The sequence below is a fragment of the Vulpes vulpes genome, chromosome 13, assembly GCF_048418805.1.
Source record: "Vulpes vulpes isolate BD-2025 chromosome 13, VulVul3, whole genome shotgun sequence".
Taxonomy (NCBI): Eukaryota; Metazoa; Chordata; class Mammalia; order Carnivora; family Canidae; genus Vulpes; species Vulpes vulpes.
The window spans coordinates 125,776,743-125,793,998 of NC_132792.1; the positions used below are offsets into that span (position 1 = coordinate 125,776,743).

Consider the following 17,256-nt stretch of genomic DNA (forward strand, 5'->3'; position numbering starts at 1 on the left):
TGCTTAACCAACAACTATGCCAGCCACCAAGGTGCCCCTAGGCAGCTTTTATCATAGATTCTAATAAGATAAGATGATAAAAAAAATAAGAAAAAGAAATAAGGGGTATTTGATTTTTAAAGGAAAAAAAAACCTTAATAGATCTTTGATAGTGGAATATGTAATAATTGCATTTTGTCTTATTTTAACAGTGGAATACTATACTGAATAAAAAAATGAATAGGTTGGATTTATAAGTATCAATTGGTAAATTGATTTATTTAAGTATTTATTGGTAAATCTCAAAAAGACGTAAATATAAAAAATCAAGTTACATAAGATATTTAGGGAATGATACCATTATTGTAAAAACTGAAAATAAACTAAAGAAAATTATCTCTCTCATAGCCTATCTATGGGAGAAAAGTACATGCAATGATATAGAGCACCACAATATTTACCTGAAATATATGTAATTGTAGTTTTGGGGGATTAAAAATGGGTCAACAGGGATGCCTGGGTGGCTTAGTGGTTGAACATCGGCCTTCGGCTCAGAGCATGATCCCGGGGCCTGGGATTGAGTCCCACATCTGGTTCTCTGCACAGAGCCTGCTTCTCCCTCTGCCTATGTCTCTGTCTCTCTCTGTGTGTCTCTCATGAATAAATAAATCTTTTTTTTTTTTAATGGGTGAACATTAATGAGGAGAAAGCAATAGAAATAGAAATAGAAAGCAATAGGTATGCAGCTGCATCTCCATGTTTTATATCTTAAAAATATCCAGAAGTGTGAAACTATCTATGACTGAACATAACATCAGTCAGATTTAGTTGTTTTATATTATTTTCTATTCTTTCCTTTATGTTCAAAATAGTTCTTTTTAAATTTTGTAAGTGCAGCGGGAGGTAAAAGAAATGGAAGCACCAAGCGTAGTCTCCTCAAGAAAATGGAAGAATAATGAAGGAAGGAGTAGGGGTGAACGGGGAAACAGCCTACAGAAGGGATTAGATTTTAGATTTGGCCTTGCTCTTGTGTTGGTCTGTCCCTGGGGGAAAATCCAATCAGGACTCTGGAAGTGGAGGTGCATGGAACAAGGTAAGTTTCTATGCAGACAGCAAGATGTATTGTAATATAGAGATTGTAGGTGCGAGACTGATAAACATGGGGAAAGTGAGATAAGAACAAGCAAGACTGTGAGGCCTTGCCAGAGGGCTTAGTCTTCACAGAAGAGGTGGGGTGCCTTCTTGGTGACACTGATGGGAAAGAAAGGGAAACGCCCTCTGAGGCAAATGTTTTTATAACTATTTGGTCCTGAAGCTGAGGTAGTAGTTCCTGCCTGAAGGCCCTGCCTTCTTTCCAGGAGTCCTGCCTTCTTAGAGTGAGAAGAAAATATGAGGCCCACGTTAACTGCCTGAGGAGGGGGTACTGGGGGACCCTCATCAGGGCCAGGGCAGGGGCGCCAGCCAGTGTGTGGTGGGGGGAGGGACCAGCCGAGGCAGAATATTACAGAAGTTCATGGAGACTGCTGAAGCTCTAGTCTTTGTAAGGAAAAAACAAACTACTATAAAACATGAAAACCACGAAAGGGGCTTTTAGGGAAGATAGATTTGGAATCTTTGGTTCATTGTGATCTTACGAGAATCTTACCTCATTTTGATCTACCTTTTACTTATCACAATTGTATGTACTTGCCAGAGATTCCCTGCAGAAAAGAAAACTTGCTTTTATTGTGCCCAAGATTGCGAATCCGAGAAACCACCAAGGAGCCAACACCGATGCAAGCGCATGAGGGTTTATTAGCAAGCTCGAGCTTGGGTCCAAGTATACCCGACACAGCCCAGCAGGGACTTGGACCCTGAAGTGGGTTACAGCTGGGTTTTTTATAGGCTGGTCTAGGGGATTTTTAGAAGGAGTGGAGGAATTTCTCAAGTTCTGTTTACATTCTGATATGGGGCTTTCAAGGGCATTGAGCTCTGTTCTCATTCTAATATGTGAATTTCTACCACAGGCATGGGCTCTGTTGTCTTTCTGATATGGGATTCCCTGCCGAGGACATTCTGCAGTTTTTCCTGTAAAGTTCAGCTCTTATTCACAGGGGCCTAAGATGGCTGTACTTGTGCTAATACTAAACTTTAGGTGGGATGGCCTTAATTTTTCTCGGCCTCCACAGCTTTTAGAGAGTAATTTAGGTACTTCATAATTTATTTTGGTCACTCATTTGATACTCATTTCAGTGAAATGGCAACTGTTTAAATGGGCAATTATATTCTAGTCCCTAGTGGGAGGAACAGAGCCGGGCCTGAATGAAATAATGCTTGAGGGGGGTGGGGAGGAAGGGTCACCAGGATCTTCCACACCTTATTATATGAGTTTAAGTCTTTGGCTCCTTCCTTACGCTTCTGTGTTCCAGTTTGAATATTAACCTTCACCTCTGTCCGGATGCTAAATTAGAACTTTAAGTATTTGTTATCTTTTTCCATGTTCACCCTTTCAAATACTCTTTTTTTTTTTCTTAATTAAAAAACAAAAATTGTTTTTGCTGAGCTCTGATTCACTCTATAAAGTGTACACATAAGTGGATGTTGTTATTGACCCGGGGTCCCTGGTGCTGCTGTGGGAAGCAGAGCAAGTGCTCCTCTCTCATCATTCCTTCTTGAAGACCCAGTTCCTTTCTGGTACACTCCCCTTCAGTCCAAGAAACTGCGAAATGAGGATTTCTCAATAGTGCACGTATGCTGCCAAGGAACTTGTTTTCTTTATCTGATGGTGTCTTTATTTTGCCCTCACTTTTGAGGGATATTTTCACTGAATATAAAGTCGTAAGCTGATAGTTTAGTGAGTGCTTATTCAATTATGTGTCCCTTTGTAAATTATGTGTCATCATTTCTCCTGCTGCTTTCAAGATATTTTCGTTTGTGTGATGGCTTTAGAATAAATCACTGAGTAGGCTGAGCTACATTTTCCAGAATTCTCCTGTAAGATTCCAAGAGCAGAAGTGAAGCAACAGCCACTGGTAGCTCCTGCTCTTGTGGGTTGTCTGTTAGCTCACTTCCCCAGGGCTGACCCTGAGGCAGGGGTGAGGCCTGCATCTGCTCCTGGTCCCCCTGTGAGCCCGGTCACCTCTGCTACTACTGGGCCAGCGTGCATGTTCAGCCTCATGATGCAGGTCCCCAGCTTGTGCAGGAGTGCCACACCATTGAGGTCCAAGGTGGTGACCATGACATGGATTTCAGCCATCCTGTGGGCTCCAGTTCATGCTTCTGGGTTTCACATAGCTCTTCTCCCTGCTTTACATGCATCCTCCCCTCCCACCTCCTGTCCCATGGATGCCAAGCTCCACATGTCCTTAAACATGAAGACAGCAGCCTCACAGAGACTGTGTGGCCAGCCTCCTCCCTAAGTTGATTGAGTTCAGAGCCCCCTAATCCCCTTCTCTGCCCTCTCTTTTTCTTCCTCCCTCTTCTTCCTCCTTCACTCTCCCTCTCTCTCCCTCTCAGTCTCTGTCTCTCTTTCACGCACACGCACACACGCACACACACACACACACACACACACACGCACACACAGTGTTTCTGCTTCTCTGTTTGAATCCTGACTGAGATTTGGTTTTCAAACTAGACTGTTTGTAGCTGAGGTTTTCTTTGTATTTATCCTACTTGGAGTTCTCTGAGCCTTTTGAATCTCTTACCTTTCACTAACTTTGGAAGAATTTTAGCTATTATTTCTTGAAATATACTTTTTGTCTTATTGTCTCCTTCCTTTATAATTCCCATTACAATACCTTTGACCCTTTGACATGATCCCACAGATCTTTGAATTTCTGGTCATTTTTTCCCAGTTTTTGCCTGTGGTCATCAGATTGAATTGTTTCTATTGATAAATCCAGTTTACTGACTCTGCTGTAATCTTTAAACTGCTGTAAGCCCATATGGTGAATTTCTTATTTCAAATGTATTTTTCCATTTTAGATTTTCCATTTGATTCTCCTTTTTTAATAGTCTCCATTTCTACATCTCTTTAAGCATTAGGAACATATTTTACTTCACATCATTGAGTGCAATTATAAAATCTGCTTTTGAATTTTTGTCTGCTAATCCCAAAGTCCAGGCCTGGTTCACATCAGCCTCCCTCATTGTCTCTTTGTGGTACGTGGGCCATCTTCTGCTGTTTGTTTTTATGTTGAGTCATTTTGGAATATGTCCTGGGCATTGTGACTGAGACACAATAGGGCCTCTGAAATCTATTAGATTACAACAAGAATATTGATTTTTTTTTCTTTGTATTTATGGACAGTTTATGATGGCTTAAGTCAAACTGCAGCCTCTTTGTCCTCCCCAGTGAGTGTCAGTTAAAATTTGAAGTTGGTTTCTTCAGACATCCCTAGAGAGCTCAGTCTGCCCTGAGTGTGCATGGCTCAGGGAGTCAGCCAGAGACCTGGGCAGACTGTATTCAGAATGTGGCATTCTCCCTCCTTTGCTCCCCTACTTGAAGCTGCTGTGCTTCTCCCAAACCTTCATTCTTTGTGATGTAAGACTGTAGATGTCTCATCCAGATTTTAACCCTGTGTGGTATAGACTGGAGCTAAGAGCCACAAAAGTGGGGAATTCATTCAGGACCATTCCCTTCTTCCTACTTTCAACTTCCTTCCAATACATACCTGTTTCCAGTTGCTTCCCAGAACGTTCTGATTTTTTCCTGAGTTTATAATTATCTGCAGGAGGGTGGATCCAACAGGAGCTGCTTGGCTATTAACAGAAGCAAAACTTAGTATTTATTTTTGATTATGCATTATTGCAAGTCAAACATAGCCTTGCTTCTGGTGACACTTTTTATTCATGCAAAGAAGTACCCCCCAAATTCACATTTGTGCAGCCTTCCAAAGAATGTGTGTAGGTTAAAGAGCTTTTTTAGATGCTATGAATTAGCAGTGAATGTGTGGTTATTTCAGTGCACCTCCCAAAGATAACTCGGCTCTTCCCTTGTTTGCTTGTGCCACCTCTTAGTAACAGACTCAGACTCTCCTAGAAAATGTGCAGTTTGCATCACCTTTTGTCTTGAGTGGGCCACAATCACTGCAAGACCAGAGGACCTCATATGACTGTTTTACACTGGTAACTCACCATTTACTGCTCATCCAATTTGTAGCAAGGGTTAGGAGTGTGCTGAGCATCTAAAGGGAAGATCCATGTCCCCAAGTTGCTCACAGTTTAGTAAAGGAGGCACAAATTAGACTATTGCATTTGTGTGACCTCAGGGCTGAATTACAAGTAATTGGAATTAGAGGCACCTGCGTGGCTCAGTAGGCGAAGCATCTGCCTTCGGCTCAGGTCATGATCTCAGAGTCCTGGGATTGAGCCCCACGTTGGGCTCCCTGCTTAGCGGAGAGTCTGCTCCCTCTGCTTCTCCCATGGCTCATGCTCTTTCTCACTTGCTCTCTCTCAAACAAATACAAATCTTTTTTTAAAAAAAAGTAATTGGAATTTTATTTATATTCTTATGCTTTTGGATAACCGACTAGTATGAAAATTTGGGGCCTCATTTTTTTCATTTTAAAATGAGGGGATTGGATTAGATCTACAAGATTTTTCAATGGAAATATTTTATAATTCAGTTAAAAATGTGTTGAAAAGAAGAGGTACTCAAAACCCCACTTCTTTGTTCTTCATAAGGATTTGGGTATGTTGAATCACTTAAGCTATAGCTTCACTGAGAGGTGCCAGGATTAGCAGGTAGTGCTGCTTGTTATAGCTCCCATCCTGTGGTTCTGCAGCCTAGCTGGCCTGTGCACACCTGCAGGGGTCCTTGCATGCATAATCAACTTAGGAAATATGTGTGTGTGTTTAGGTCCTCTTATGCCTTACCTCCCTCCTTTTACCCTTGTTGGGGGCCAGCACAGCTTAGCTCCTGCCTTTTGGATTCTTCATCCAATTCTGGTTAGTTTCCACAAATCCATGAATGAACACTGTGACAGGGCCATAGGAGCTCCTCACAAATCCAGATTCTTTCTGCCCTCAAATTGAACCTCCACATTTTCCTGCTCAGCTTTTAAATTCCCTACTTTCCTTCTTCCTTTGCCACCAAAATCTTATCCCCAAGCCCAGAGGCACTCAGATCACTGGGTCCTTTGTAGATGTTGGTCTGATGTAATCATGAGAGAGTGGCTGTGGTGGTGGTGGGAAGGTGGGCACAGGGATAGGTTCTTGGTCATCTTCATGGAAATATGATATGGATGTCTCTGGAAAAATACTATAAATCTCGTTGGGAGCTTTATTATTACTGTATCTTTTTCTGTATTTTAGGTTTAGACTTTGACTAAGTCTGTACAAGTCTGTACAAGGCAGTACTGTGACTGCCTGGGAGTCTACTCATATTTTACAGGGTTTTTGTTTGCTTTGGTTTGGTTTTTGTCTATTGATACAGGGTCTTGAGTTTTTTCCAGCTTACACCATTTCTCCCCAGTTTACTTCCTCATTTGTGCCCATGTTCATGAACATTTCTAATCAGAAATACTGACGAGTGGCTGCCACACTGCTGATGCTGGGCCACGCCTGTGCAGTCAGCTGGAGGGAGGATGAACAGTGGACTATTACAGCAGGTTCTTAGTGAAATCCTGAGGCTTGTAAGGGATGCGGCTTGCCCATCATCACTGCCATAGCAGCAGAGTCTTTTTACTAACATCCCCTGCCTTTCAGAAAGGGCTCTGTTTCACTGATGAAAGTTATTTTACCTCCATAAGCAACTCTTCTCCAAGTATAACTGAGATGCTCAAATGATATGATGTGCCTGTGGATGTTTGTGAGCAGCATCACCTGTCCATAGACCCACAGCCAGCAGAATGTTTGTGAAGCTCTTTTTAACTGAGGAAATTGAGGGCAGCCCGGGTTGCTCAGCAGTTTAGCACCATCTTCAGCCCAGGGCCTGATCCTGGAGACCTGGGATCAAGTCCCACATCAGTTTCCCTGCTTGGATTGGAGCCTGCTTGGAGCCTGCTTCTCCCACTGCCTGTGTCTCTCTGCCTCTCTCTCTCTCTCTCTCATGAATAAATAAATACAACCTTTTAAAAAAAATAAATGAGGAAATTGATCAAGGAAAAGAAAGCATGAGTTCAGATTTTGGGGGATTACTTTCAAAGCAGTGCAAACCATGCATACTGTGTGTTAAAAAAAACCTTCTAAATTCCAGCAGGGAAAACAGATGTATTAATTAAACATTTAATGTTTGTTATAGCTAAAATATTCACTTTGCTGAGTTCAACTTATGATATAATATTGGTATATTAGTGTGATACATTCTGTGGGAACCTTGGTGCATTTTTTTATGGGATCAAGGTCAACATTATGGACCTGAATTGCTATTGTGTGGTTTTGTGAAAATGAAGTATAGTTATTTGAGTTTCTGATCATCTTCAAATGTTAATTGGTATTATAAAGCTTAGCAGATAATATACTTAAGTAATGTTTGCCATAGATTTATTAGTTTTGGTAGAAATAAATCCTCTTTCCATATTCTCATTTTTCCTGTGTGTGTGTGTGTGTGTGTGTGTGTGTACATGCGTGCATGCATATACATATATATACACACATACAAAGCACCATAAAGCCAGTTTTTCAGGAGGAGCACCTGGGTGACTTGGTTGAGCATCTAACTCTTGATTTCAGCTTGGGTCGTGATCTCAGGGTTGTGAGATCAAGCCCCATGTGTCAGGCTTTGTGCTGGGCATGGAGCCTGCTTGAGATTCTCTCCCTCTATACTCCCACCTTTCACTTGCACTCTCTGTCAAAAGAAAAACAAAAGCAAAAATGGGTTTTCAGAGGAACAGAGATTAAATAAACTAGAATCGCTATCTAAGCTCAGTTACTCTCTTGAATTGTTTTAATAAGGCAGGATTACAGCAGTAAATTATCATCCATAGTAAATCTAAGCATTCAGTAGTGTTGGCAGTGTGTGTGTTCCCAGGCTTTTTGATCCATATTAGAGTGGTGGACATTCAAACAGGATGACCATTAAGGTTCTGTAGTCACTGTCTGTATCAGCTTTCCCTATAAGTTTCAAGCCCTGCTATTTTTTTAGAACACCAACACTGAAAACAGAAGAACATAGAGACCGGACAATAACAATTGATTTGTTGCTGAGGAAGGTTGGGGGAAGACTGACCCTCAGAGACTTTGTGTCCATATTCCTCTGCGGTCATTGTAGCCACACCACGAATGGGGACTGTGACCTACTTGAACAAGTTCAGGGGCATGTTTTCTCTGTTCTTTCACTTACACTATGAAGAAACACAGAGTGACTGGGTACCATGTCAAATCTGGTAGAGGGTCAGCATGGAAGGATTTCAGGGGCTGCATTGTTGCTACCACTCTGTGGTCTTGAGGCTGCACAAGGAAACACAATCCTATAAATGCCTCTTCGGTAAACTGGAAGTCCTGAACCCAGCACTGTGATCTTCCTGTTTACATCGTCTGGAACTACATTTCCTGAAAACCAACGAGCTTTTAAAGACAGATACATTCAAGGTTTAATGCATTCATTGTCAGATTCACAGTTAATGGCATCCATTGAGTTAACATATAAAGGTAGCTGAGATTTCCAGTTGCGTGCTTCTGACTCTGCCAGTACTTGTACATTCCTAAATGAGAGTCTGCAGTGTGTCAGTTGGTACAGGAGTGTTTTGAGAGAGATGTCCAGAGCAAGCGAGGGAAAATTAAGATGATACTGGTTTAAAGGCAAAATAGAAAATTAACATTACATAGCACCACAGTCTGGTGCAACTTAACAGAAATTTGTTTCCCCATGGTTCTGGGAACTGGACATTCAGGATCAAGGTACTGGCAAGTCTGGTTTCTTCTGAAGCCTCTGCTTGGCTTATGGATGGCCACCTTATCTATTCCTCCTCACATGGCCTTTCCTCCATGTGTGTGAGCATCGAGCATCTGGAGTCTCTCTGTGTGTCCGTATTTCCTCTTCTTACAAGGACATCTGTCAGGTTGGACTAAGGCCCACAGTAACACCTTGTTTTAATGTAATCACTTTTTAAAAGACCCTCTCTGCTGATATAGTCACTGGGGGGTTAGGACTCCCAATAATGTGGATTTGAGGGAGGAGGCACAATGCAGCCCATAAGTATGAATATTTGAAATGTGTTGTTTAAAGTGAATGTATGCTCTGGGAAAACCCGTGGCTAGGCATACCCAGGATGGTGTGTGGTAGCACCTCTTTTGGGACCTGTGGCAGTTCTTTGCATGTTCTCTCTCACACTTTTCCCCATGTACATAATTAGGGTTCTAGCTTCCCTGTTAGATTTTTATACTTTACTGTGTTGTCCTCTGCTTCTATGTGTGAGTTGAGGAGAGAAAATATGCCCCCAGCATGCATGGCTTGACTTTGACTTATGCCTGGAGAAGCACTCAAAAGCAAAAGCATTTTCACACCATGTCTGTCCAGGCACCACACTAGAGAGAGCTTGGGATTTAGAGGTGGAGGGTTGGCTACTCTTGTTGCTGCTTGTATCATCTTTAGCAAGTCATTTTACCAAGTGTCCTCATTTCTTAAAGGGTAGGGCTACATAATAGGAATGCAAGAAAATATAGACAAATCCACATTATAGTTTGATATGTCAATGCCTATCTCTAAGTAACTGATAGAAGAAACAGAGAGAAAGTCATTAAGGTTATAGAAGACATTAGTAGTTTAGTTGACATTTATAGAACACTACCCGACAACAGAAGAACATTCATTCTTCTCAAGATCACACGGAACATTTGCCATGTTATACCATATTTTGAGCTAAACAACTCTGTAGATTTTGAAGGATTCAAATAATTTAAAGCATGTTCTTTTGAATGAAAAAGGAATAAAATTAGAAATCAAAACAAAGATATATATTATATGTAAATATAACATTTATATTATATAATATATAATAGTATATATAGTTATATATAAAATTATACTTTGCATAATTTTAGCAAGTCAAATAATAAATACAAGGAAACTCTTCAAGTATTTGGAAACTAAGTACAATTTTAAATAATCCATGGGTCAAAGAAAAAAATCAAAAGGGAAAGTAGAAAGTGTTTTGGACTGCCTAAAAATGAAAATAAAACATGTTTTTCTGTGGGATACAGCTAATGTAATACTTCAAGGGCGATGGGTGGTACCAGAGGACAATATTCAAAATGAAGAAAGATCTGAGATCAGTGACCTTATCTTCCATCCTGAGAAACTGGAAAAAGAAGAATGATTTAAAGTCAATGTAAACAGAAGAAAGGAATTAATAAAGATTGGGGCAGCAGTCAGTGAAATAAAAACTGTAAAATTATCGAGAAAATTGATGAAAGGTGGTTCTTTGAGAAGATTAACAAAATTGATAAATTTCTAACCAAAGTGAACAGAAAAGCAAGAAGACAAGTTATTAATATCACGAATGAGAGGGGTAATGTCGCTACAGATTTTATGGATATTAAGTGGATAATAGGAAATAGTATGAAAATCTTCATGCCCATAAAGTCAACAATCTGAGACGCCTGGGTGGCTCAGTGGTTGAGCATCTGCCTTTGGCTCAGGGTGTGATCCCAGGATCTGGGATTGAGTCCCACATTGGGCTCCTTACATGGAGCCTGCTTCTCCCTCTCCCTGTGTATCTGCCTCTCTCTCTCTCTCTCTCTCTCTGTCTCTCATGAATAAATAAATAAAATCTTAAAAAAAAAAAGTCAACAATCTTGCTGAATGGACAAATCCCTTGAAAAATGCAAATTAAAAAAAAGAAAGAAAGAAAGAAAGAAAAATGCAAATTAAAAAAAAGAAAGAAAGAAAGAAAGAAAAATGCAAATTACCAAGAAGAACTAGATATCATGAGTAGCCTGGTATGTGTTAAAGAAATTATATTTGTAGTTAAAATGTTTCTCACAAAAAAGACTCCTATGGCTTCACCAGTGACTTTTCCCAAACATTTAAATGAAGAATAGTATTGGTTCTACACAGAGAATTGAAGATAAAAGCAGTATGTCCATTTCATTCTATGAGGCTCACTTAACCTGATACCAAATCAAGCAAAGATAATACAAGAAAACTAGAGACTAATTTCCTTAATTGACATATATGTAAAAATACTTCACATAATTTTAGCAAAGTAAATCAATAAATACAAGGAAAGCACATCATTAACAAGTGGGGTTGATTCTAGAAATGCAATATTGGTTTAATATTCAAAAGTCAATCATTATGATTTATCATATCAATAATAAATATACATGGTTATCTCATTGGATGCAGAAAAGCATTCAAGAAAATCCAACACCCATCTGATTTAAACAAAAGCAAGCAAACAAAAAGACTCCCCCTAAACTAGAAATGGGAAACATCTCTACCCTGATAAAGGACATCTGGGGAAAACTTACCACTAACATCCTACTGTGGAAAGACTGAGTGATTTTATAAGGTGAAGACGTTTGCTATTCAACATTGTACTGGAGGTTCTGGCCAATGCAGTAAGGCAAGAAAATGAAAGTAAATGTATCAGATTGGAAAGAAAGAAGTAAATCTGTCTTTTCATGGACAATGTGGTTATCTATAGAAAATCAGATGGAATCTACAAAAAAAACTAAGAAAGTTTAACCCATTAGTTATTTGATACAAAGTAAATATGTAAAAGATTACACCACACAAAAATAATTTATACAGCAGCAACAGACAATCCAAAATAGAGATGAATAAGAATATCACTTATGATAGCAACAGAAATATGAAGTACTTAGGGATGGAGAAAAGATGTGAAAGGCCTTCACACTGAAAACTAAAAAATATTGTAGAGAAATTAAAGACAGCGTAAAGCAATGGAGAGATCTAATGTGTTCATGATTTAGAAGACTCAATATTTTTTAGATGATAGTTCTCTCAAAATGAATACATAATTGAACACAATCCTAATCAAGATGCCAACAGGCTATTTTGTAGAAATTGTTAGGCTGATTCTAGAATTCATATGGAATGGAATGCCAGGAAGTTAGGGTAGCCAAAACAACTTTGACAGAAAACAAAGTTGGAGAACCTGCACCACCCAATTTTAAGAGTAAGTTACAGTAATCAGGACAGCTTGTTATGGACTGGTGGCATCTATTTTTTTTTTTTTTTTTAGATTTTATTTATTTATTTATTTGAGAGAAAGAGAGCAGGCATAAGCAGGGGGAGTGCAGAGGGAGAGGGAGAAACAGACTCCCTGCTAATAAGCAGGGAGCCTGACATGGGGCTTGACCCCAGGACCCTGAGATCATGACCTGAGCTGAAGGCAGACGTTTAACTGACTGAGCCACTCAGGCACCCCCATCTTTAAAAAAAAAAAGATTCATTTGGGGACACCTGGGTGGCTCAGGGGTTGAGCATCTGCCTTTGGCTCAGGGCATGATTCTGGGGTCCTGGGATCGAGTCCCATACCCGGCTCTCCATGGGGAGCCTGCTTCTCCCTCTGCCTGTGTCTCTGCCTCTCTGTGTCTTTCATGAATAAGTAAAATCTTTTAAAAATTTTATTTATTTGATAGTGTACGCACACACACGTGCAGGTTGAGGCAGAGGGAGAGAATCTTAAGCAGACTCCCCACTGAGTGTGGAGTCCGAAGCAAGGCTCAGTCCAACCCCGAGATCATGACCTGAGCCAAAATCCAGAATTGGACACTTAACCAACTGAGCCACCAAGGTGGCCCCTGGACAGATAACATCTTTTATTTACCCACAAATAACCTAAAAATCTAGACCCTTATGTATGATTGACTTAAAATAGAAGTGCAAAGATAGTTCAGTTCAATAAATTGTGATGAAACAATTGGAAATCCCATTTTTTTTGTTTTGTTTTTTTTTTTTAATTTGCAGCATATCCAAAGTTATCTCAAAACTGATCACAGCCCTTAAGTGTAGAGGCTTCTGGAAGAAGACACAGGAGAAAAACCTTTGTGGTGTTAGGTTATGCAGAAATTCTGTAGATGAAGGCAGTACATGACCCATAAAGAAAAACTGATAAATCAGACTATGTGTAATTAAGAATGTGTGTTCTTCAGAAGGCACTGTCAAGAGAATGAAAGGAAAAGCCACAGACTGGTAGAACAGTTGCACATCACAAATCTGATTAAAGACCTGCGTGCATATTATGTAAAGAACTCTTGAAACTAATTGACCAAAAAAAAAGATAGGCAAATATTTGAACTGACCCTTCACCAAAGAAGTGAACTCAACAAAAAAGATGATTATTCATTAGGGAAATGTAAATTCCACCCATAGTGAAACACCAACACACACTGGAATGTCTGTTAGTGAAAAGACTGACCAAACCAGCACTGGCAAGATCATGGAGCGACTGGAAATTTTGTACACGGTGGTAGTAATGTCAAATGAAGTGACTGCCTTGGGAAACAGTCTGGCAGCTTCTTAAACAGTTCAGTGTACATCTAGCATGTGATCCAGCCAGTCCACTCCTTGGTATTTGTCCAAAATAAATGAAATCTCATCTCTGTTCAAAGACTTGGGACACCCAAGAGTCCTAGCAGCTTTATTTGCAATAGCCCCAAACTAGAGGCAACCCAGGTGTCCGTTGACAGGTCATGGATAAACAGATGGTGGCACACCTGTATGGAGTGTTCCCCAGCAATACAGTGGGTGAGCCAGTGACACTTGAAGTGACAGGGATGGACGTTAAAGTAATCATGCTAAATACCAAAAATCAAAGGATACATGCTATATGATTCCATGTACATAAAAATCCAGAAAATACAAACAGATCCATCGTGGCAGAAAACATGTCAGGCGTTGCCTGCCAGGGCATAGGAGGGAGGACAGCCCACAATAGGCTCATGAGAAAACAGACACTTCACCATCCTGGTTTGGGTGATGGTTTCATGGGTGTATACATATGTCAAAATGTGTCAAATTGTACACTCTTAGCATGTACAGTTTGTTGCATATCAGTCATACCTCAGTAAAACTGTTCTTATAAGTCCTCACCATCACAGAGCTTAGGTTTTGTTGGAAGAAGGTATAATGGTGGTAGCAAGGAACAAATATATGTATGTTTTGCGCATGTCTGTGTGTGCACATGTAGGTGTGTTGAGTCAGATGTTGAAACTCCTGTGAAGGTAAAGGGAGGCAAAGTGAGGATGAGAGGTGGCGGGAGGGTGACTGTCGGAGAGTGGGGTCAGGGAAGCCTTCTGGTGCATGGGGGCTCCTGAACAGAGGCTAGCTTAAGCCCCCTGTAACCACTGGAAACTTTCAAGATCTATTCCAGCTTTTGTTGAGTGTCAGCTACTCTCTCTCACTTAAAGGTTAGCACCTTTCCCCCAAACCTGAGGCAGATTTCTGGTTTTGCCCTCAGAAGGAAGCAGATGGGACGAGTGGGCAGAGGTAAGCACAGCCTACTCCACATGCCCAGAAGCCCACCTCTGCTAAAAAAAAAAAAAAAAAAAAAAAAAAAAAACATTTCTTGTGGTGAAGTTTTGACCAGAAGGATGAGGAAGAACCATTTGGGGGGCATTTGTAGGATGGGGACCCCAGCCTCCAGTCTCCTGTAGGTAGAACCAGTGACCTCTCTGTTTCCAAAGAGGAAATCCCCAAGTTGTCTGGTCCTGATCACCTTTGCTGTTCTTGTATGCTTGTGTGTGGCACACGTGAAATGCATGCCCTTGTGTCTTGAGTGGAAGAGGGAAGATTGCCATCAGCAGAGTGAATGTTTGCATGGCCCAGGCAGTGTCACAGAGCAGGGTCCACAGGACAGGAGCTTGGCCCAGGTGAGATCAGGGGAGTGGAAGGAGAGCCATGTTGTTTTGTTGAAGCCACTGCCCATCAGAAGTGGACCCTAAATAGGGTCATCCCCCAAAAAAGTGCCTGCTCCTAACAGAGACTTTAGAAGAGCTGTGTCCTTGGGCAGAAAGAAAGGATGATAAGAGGCCCAGAGATTAAAAAATGCCTTGTTACATGTGCCATAAACCGAGATGCATGGTCCTTTATTCTAAAACATGCTTTTCCTTCTGCTCACTCCCTGGTTTTTTAAAACATAGTCTGTCTAGAGAATAATGTAAAGATTTTTGCCTTATTATTTAACATAAATTTGGTGACAAGAGTGGGAAAATGTATTGAGCCAAAGCCAGTTGTGTGTTTCTGTTTGTTTCAGTAAAATTTTTATAAAACATACAGATTTCTGTCTCTCTGTTTTCTGTATTTCTGTCTGCTTGGGAGTTTCTTTCTACAAGCAGCATCTCCTGGTCAGCAGGGTACTCATGAGAGCATGGACTGGGACGCCAGGCCCTGGGACAGGACCCCCTCTGTGAACATTGAACCATAGACTCTCTGGCCAGAGCCATGAGATCTAGGAGTCCCATCCCTGCTTCTGCTCATCCCTGCTAGTGAAGGTCACAGAGGCTTGGGCTTCTGTGGCTTTCAGCAGCCCCAGACATCCCCTGCCCCGTACCCCCATGCCGGGTACAACTCTGAGGCAAATGCGTCCAGCCCTGTTCAGTCCTCAGAGCAGTTACTCTGACCCTCTTTTGGATCCTAGTCCCCTTTGAGAATTAGATGCAGCCTTGGGACAAAATGTTCACCTGTGGCTTCAGGGGCTCCCAAGACCCCTGTCCCAGAGCAGGGCAGGCATTAATGCCCATCTCAAGTAAGCGGGTGTGGTTCTTTTCAAGTCCAGCACTTTGTGACCTAGAGAATAACTATCATTAAGTTGTGTTCTTCATAATAAACTGTTGGACCAGGCGTCAGGAAGGAAGATGGGATGAGTCATGCTTTCACTGCATGGGGGAGAGCCTACATTTTGTCACCAGGGTTTGCATCCACATGCTTTGTGTGTATGTGTGTGATTGGGGGGAAATTAGGACTTTGCAGTATCCTCTTTCCACCCTATTCTTTGGTTCTCATTTGTTCTATTTCACATAATCCCTCAAATTTTATACAGAACAACCAAGTACCTCCTGTTCTGTGCTCAGACTGTTGACTGGGAAGCCAAACGCCATGTCTCCTGTACGCAATGACTCAGCGGTCTGGTCTCTGGCACTGCTGAGTTCATTATTTGCTCTCTAATTTTATCCTAGAAATGAATTTTCCTAAACTGAAATCTGTTAACAGTACTTTCTTTGTTCTGCTTGCAGCTTGTACCTCCTTTTAAGCCTCAAGTAACATCTGAGACAGATACCAGATATTTCGATGAAGAATTTACAGCGCAGACTATTACAATAACACCACCTGAAAAGTGTAAGTAAATTGAATGGGCTGTTGATAATATTCTGATAGAACAGAAGACAACAGCCACTTTTTTGGTTGGATCTTTTCAATATCAAATTCCACAGTGGCTTACTCCGTTCCACTTAAGAATATGGAGTTAGGAATGTGGAGGGGTCAGAGACAGGTAGCTGAGAGAGAAGTTTTGGGGAGTAAGAAAAATTGTAGACTGGGAATTACAGACTAGCTTGTAGACAACATAGCCCTTCCTTACTGTTCTAATACATTCTTCCACCATCAGCCAGAAGGACCAGAAACTGACTCTTCCCGTGTTTGCCCTACAGTTTACCCACGTGCCCCCTTCTGGTCTCGTGCTTACTTAATAGTTTTTAAAAATTACATTAAATTGAATCACCCTTTTTTAAAATTTAGCTTTGTCTTAATAATATTTGTGAAGACATAGTGTGCCAGTAATTTGTTGAAACATATAAATTAAATTACATGTCTATTAAAACAGTACATTCATGTACCACTTTTGTTCCACGTATACTAGTGTTCGATAAATATCCTAAATAAGGTATCAGATTTAACTAATAAACACTCTCGTACTGATAGAGAACTATGAATCTGTTATCATTAGCTTAGCAATGAGGATAAAATCAATTTTCAGGGTCATATTTGGAAAGCCAAAGATTCCTTCAGGTCATACATCTTTTGGCTCCCAATCCCATTGTGTTAGCTCTTTTTTTCTTTTCTTTAGATCCCCTCCTACTTTTCTTCTCCCTTCTCCCCTTTGTCGAAGTACACCAGTACTTCCAGAGTAGCTAGAAGTACTGGTGTACACAGCGAGTATCCACAAGAGGGAAGGTTGACTCACGATGTCCTTCCAACCACGGATACAGTCACCTGATTGGATGTGGAAAGACAAACCAGGAGCCATCCTGGTCTAGAGTTTTCAACCCGTGGCCTGACAGCAAAGGCCCGTGAACGCACCGAGATGAGAAATATGATTATGTCCGCATGTGTGCACTTTTCTTTCCTTAGACTTTCCAGAAGTTAAGGACCTCTTAACTTTCATT

General features: G+C 40.9%; 1 protein-coding gene across 5 annotated transcripts in view; it reads left to right on the forward strand.

The window, feature by feature from the left end:
• AKT3 (AKT serine/threonine kinase 3) overlaps positions 1 to 17,256 on the forward strand; it is a 307,964-nt gene that overhangs the window by 282,009 nt on the left and 8,699 nt on the right. For all 5 annotated transcript variants that reach the window (XM_072732864.1, XM_072732865.1, XM_072732866.1 and 2 more), the window contains one exon: positions 16,108 to 16,210. In XM_072732864.1, coding sequence (XP_072588965.1) covers positions 16,108 to 16,210 — 103 coding nt within the window. The remainder of the gene's footprint in view (positions 1 to 16,107; positions 16,211 to 17,256) is intronic.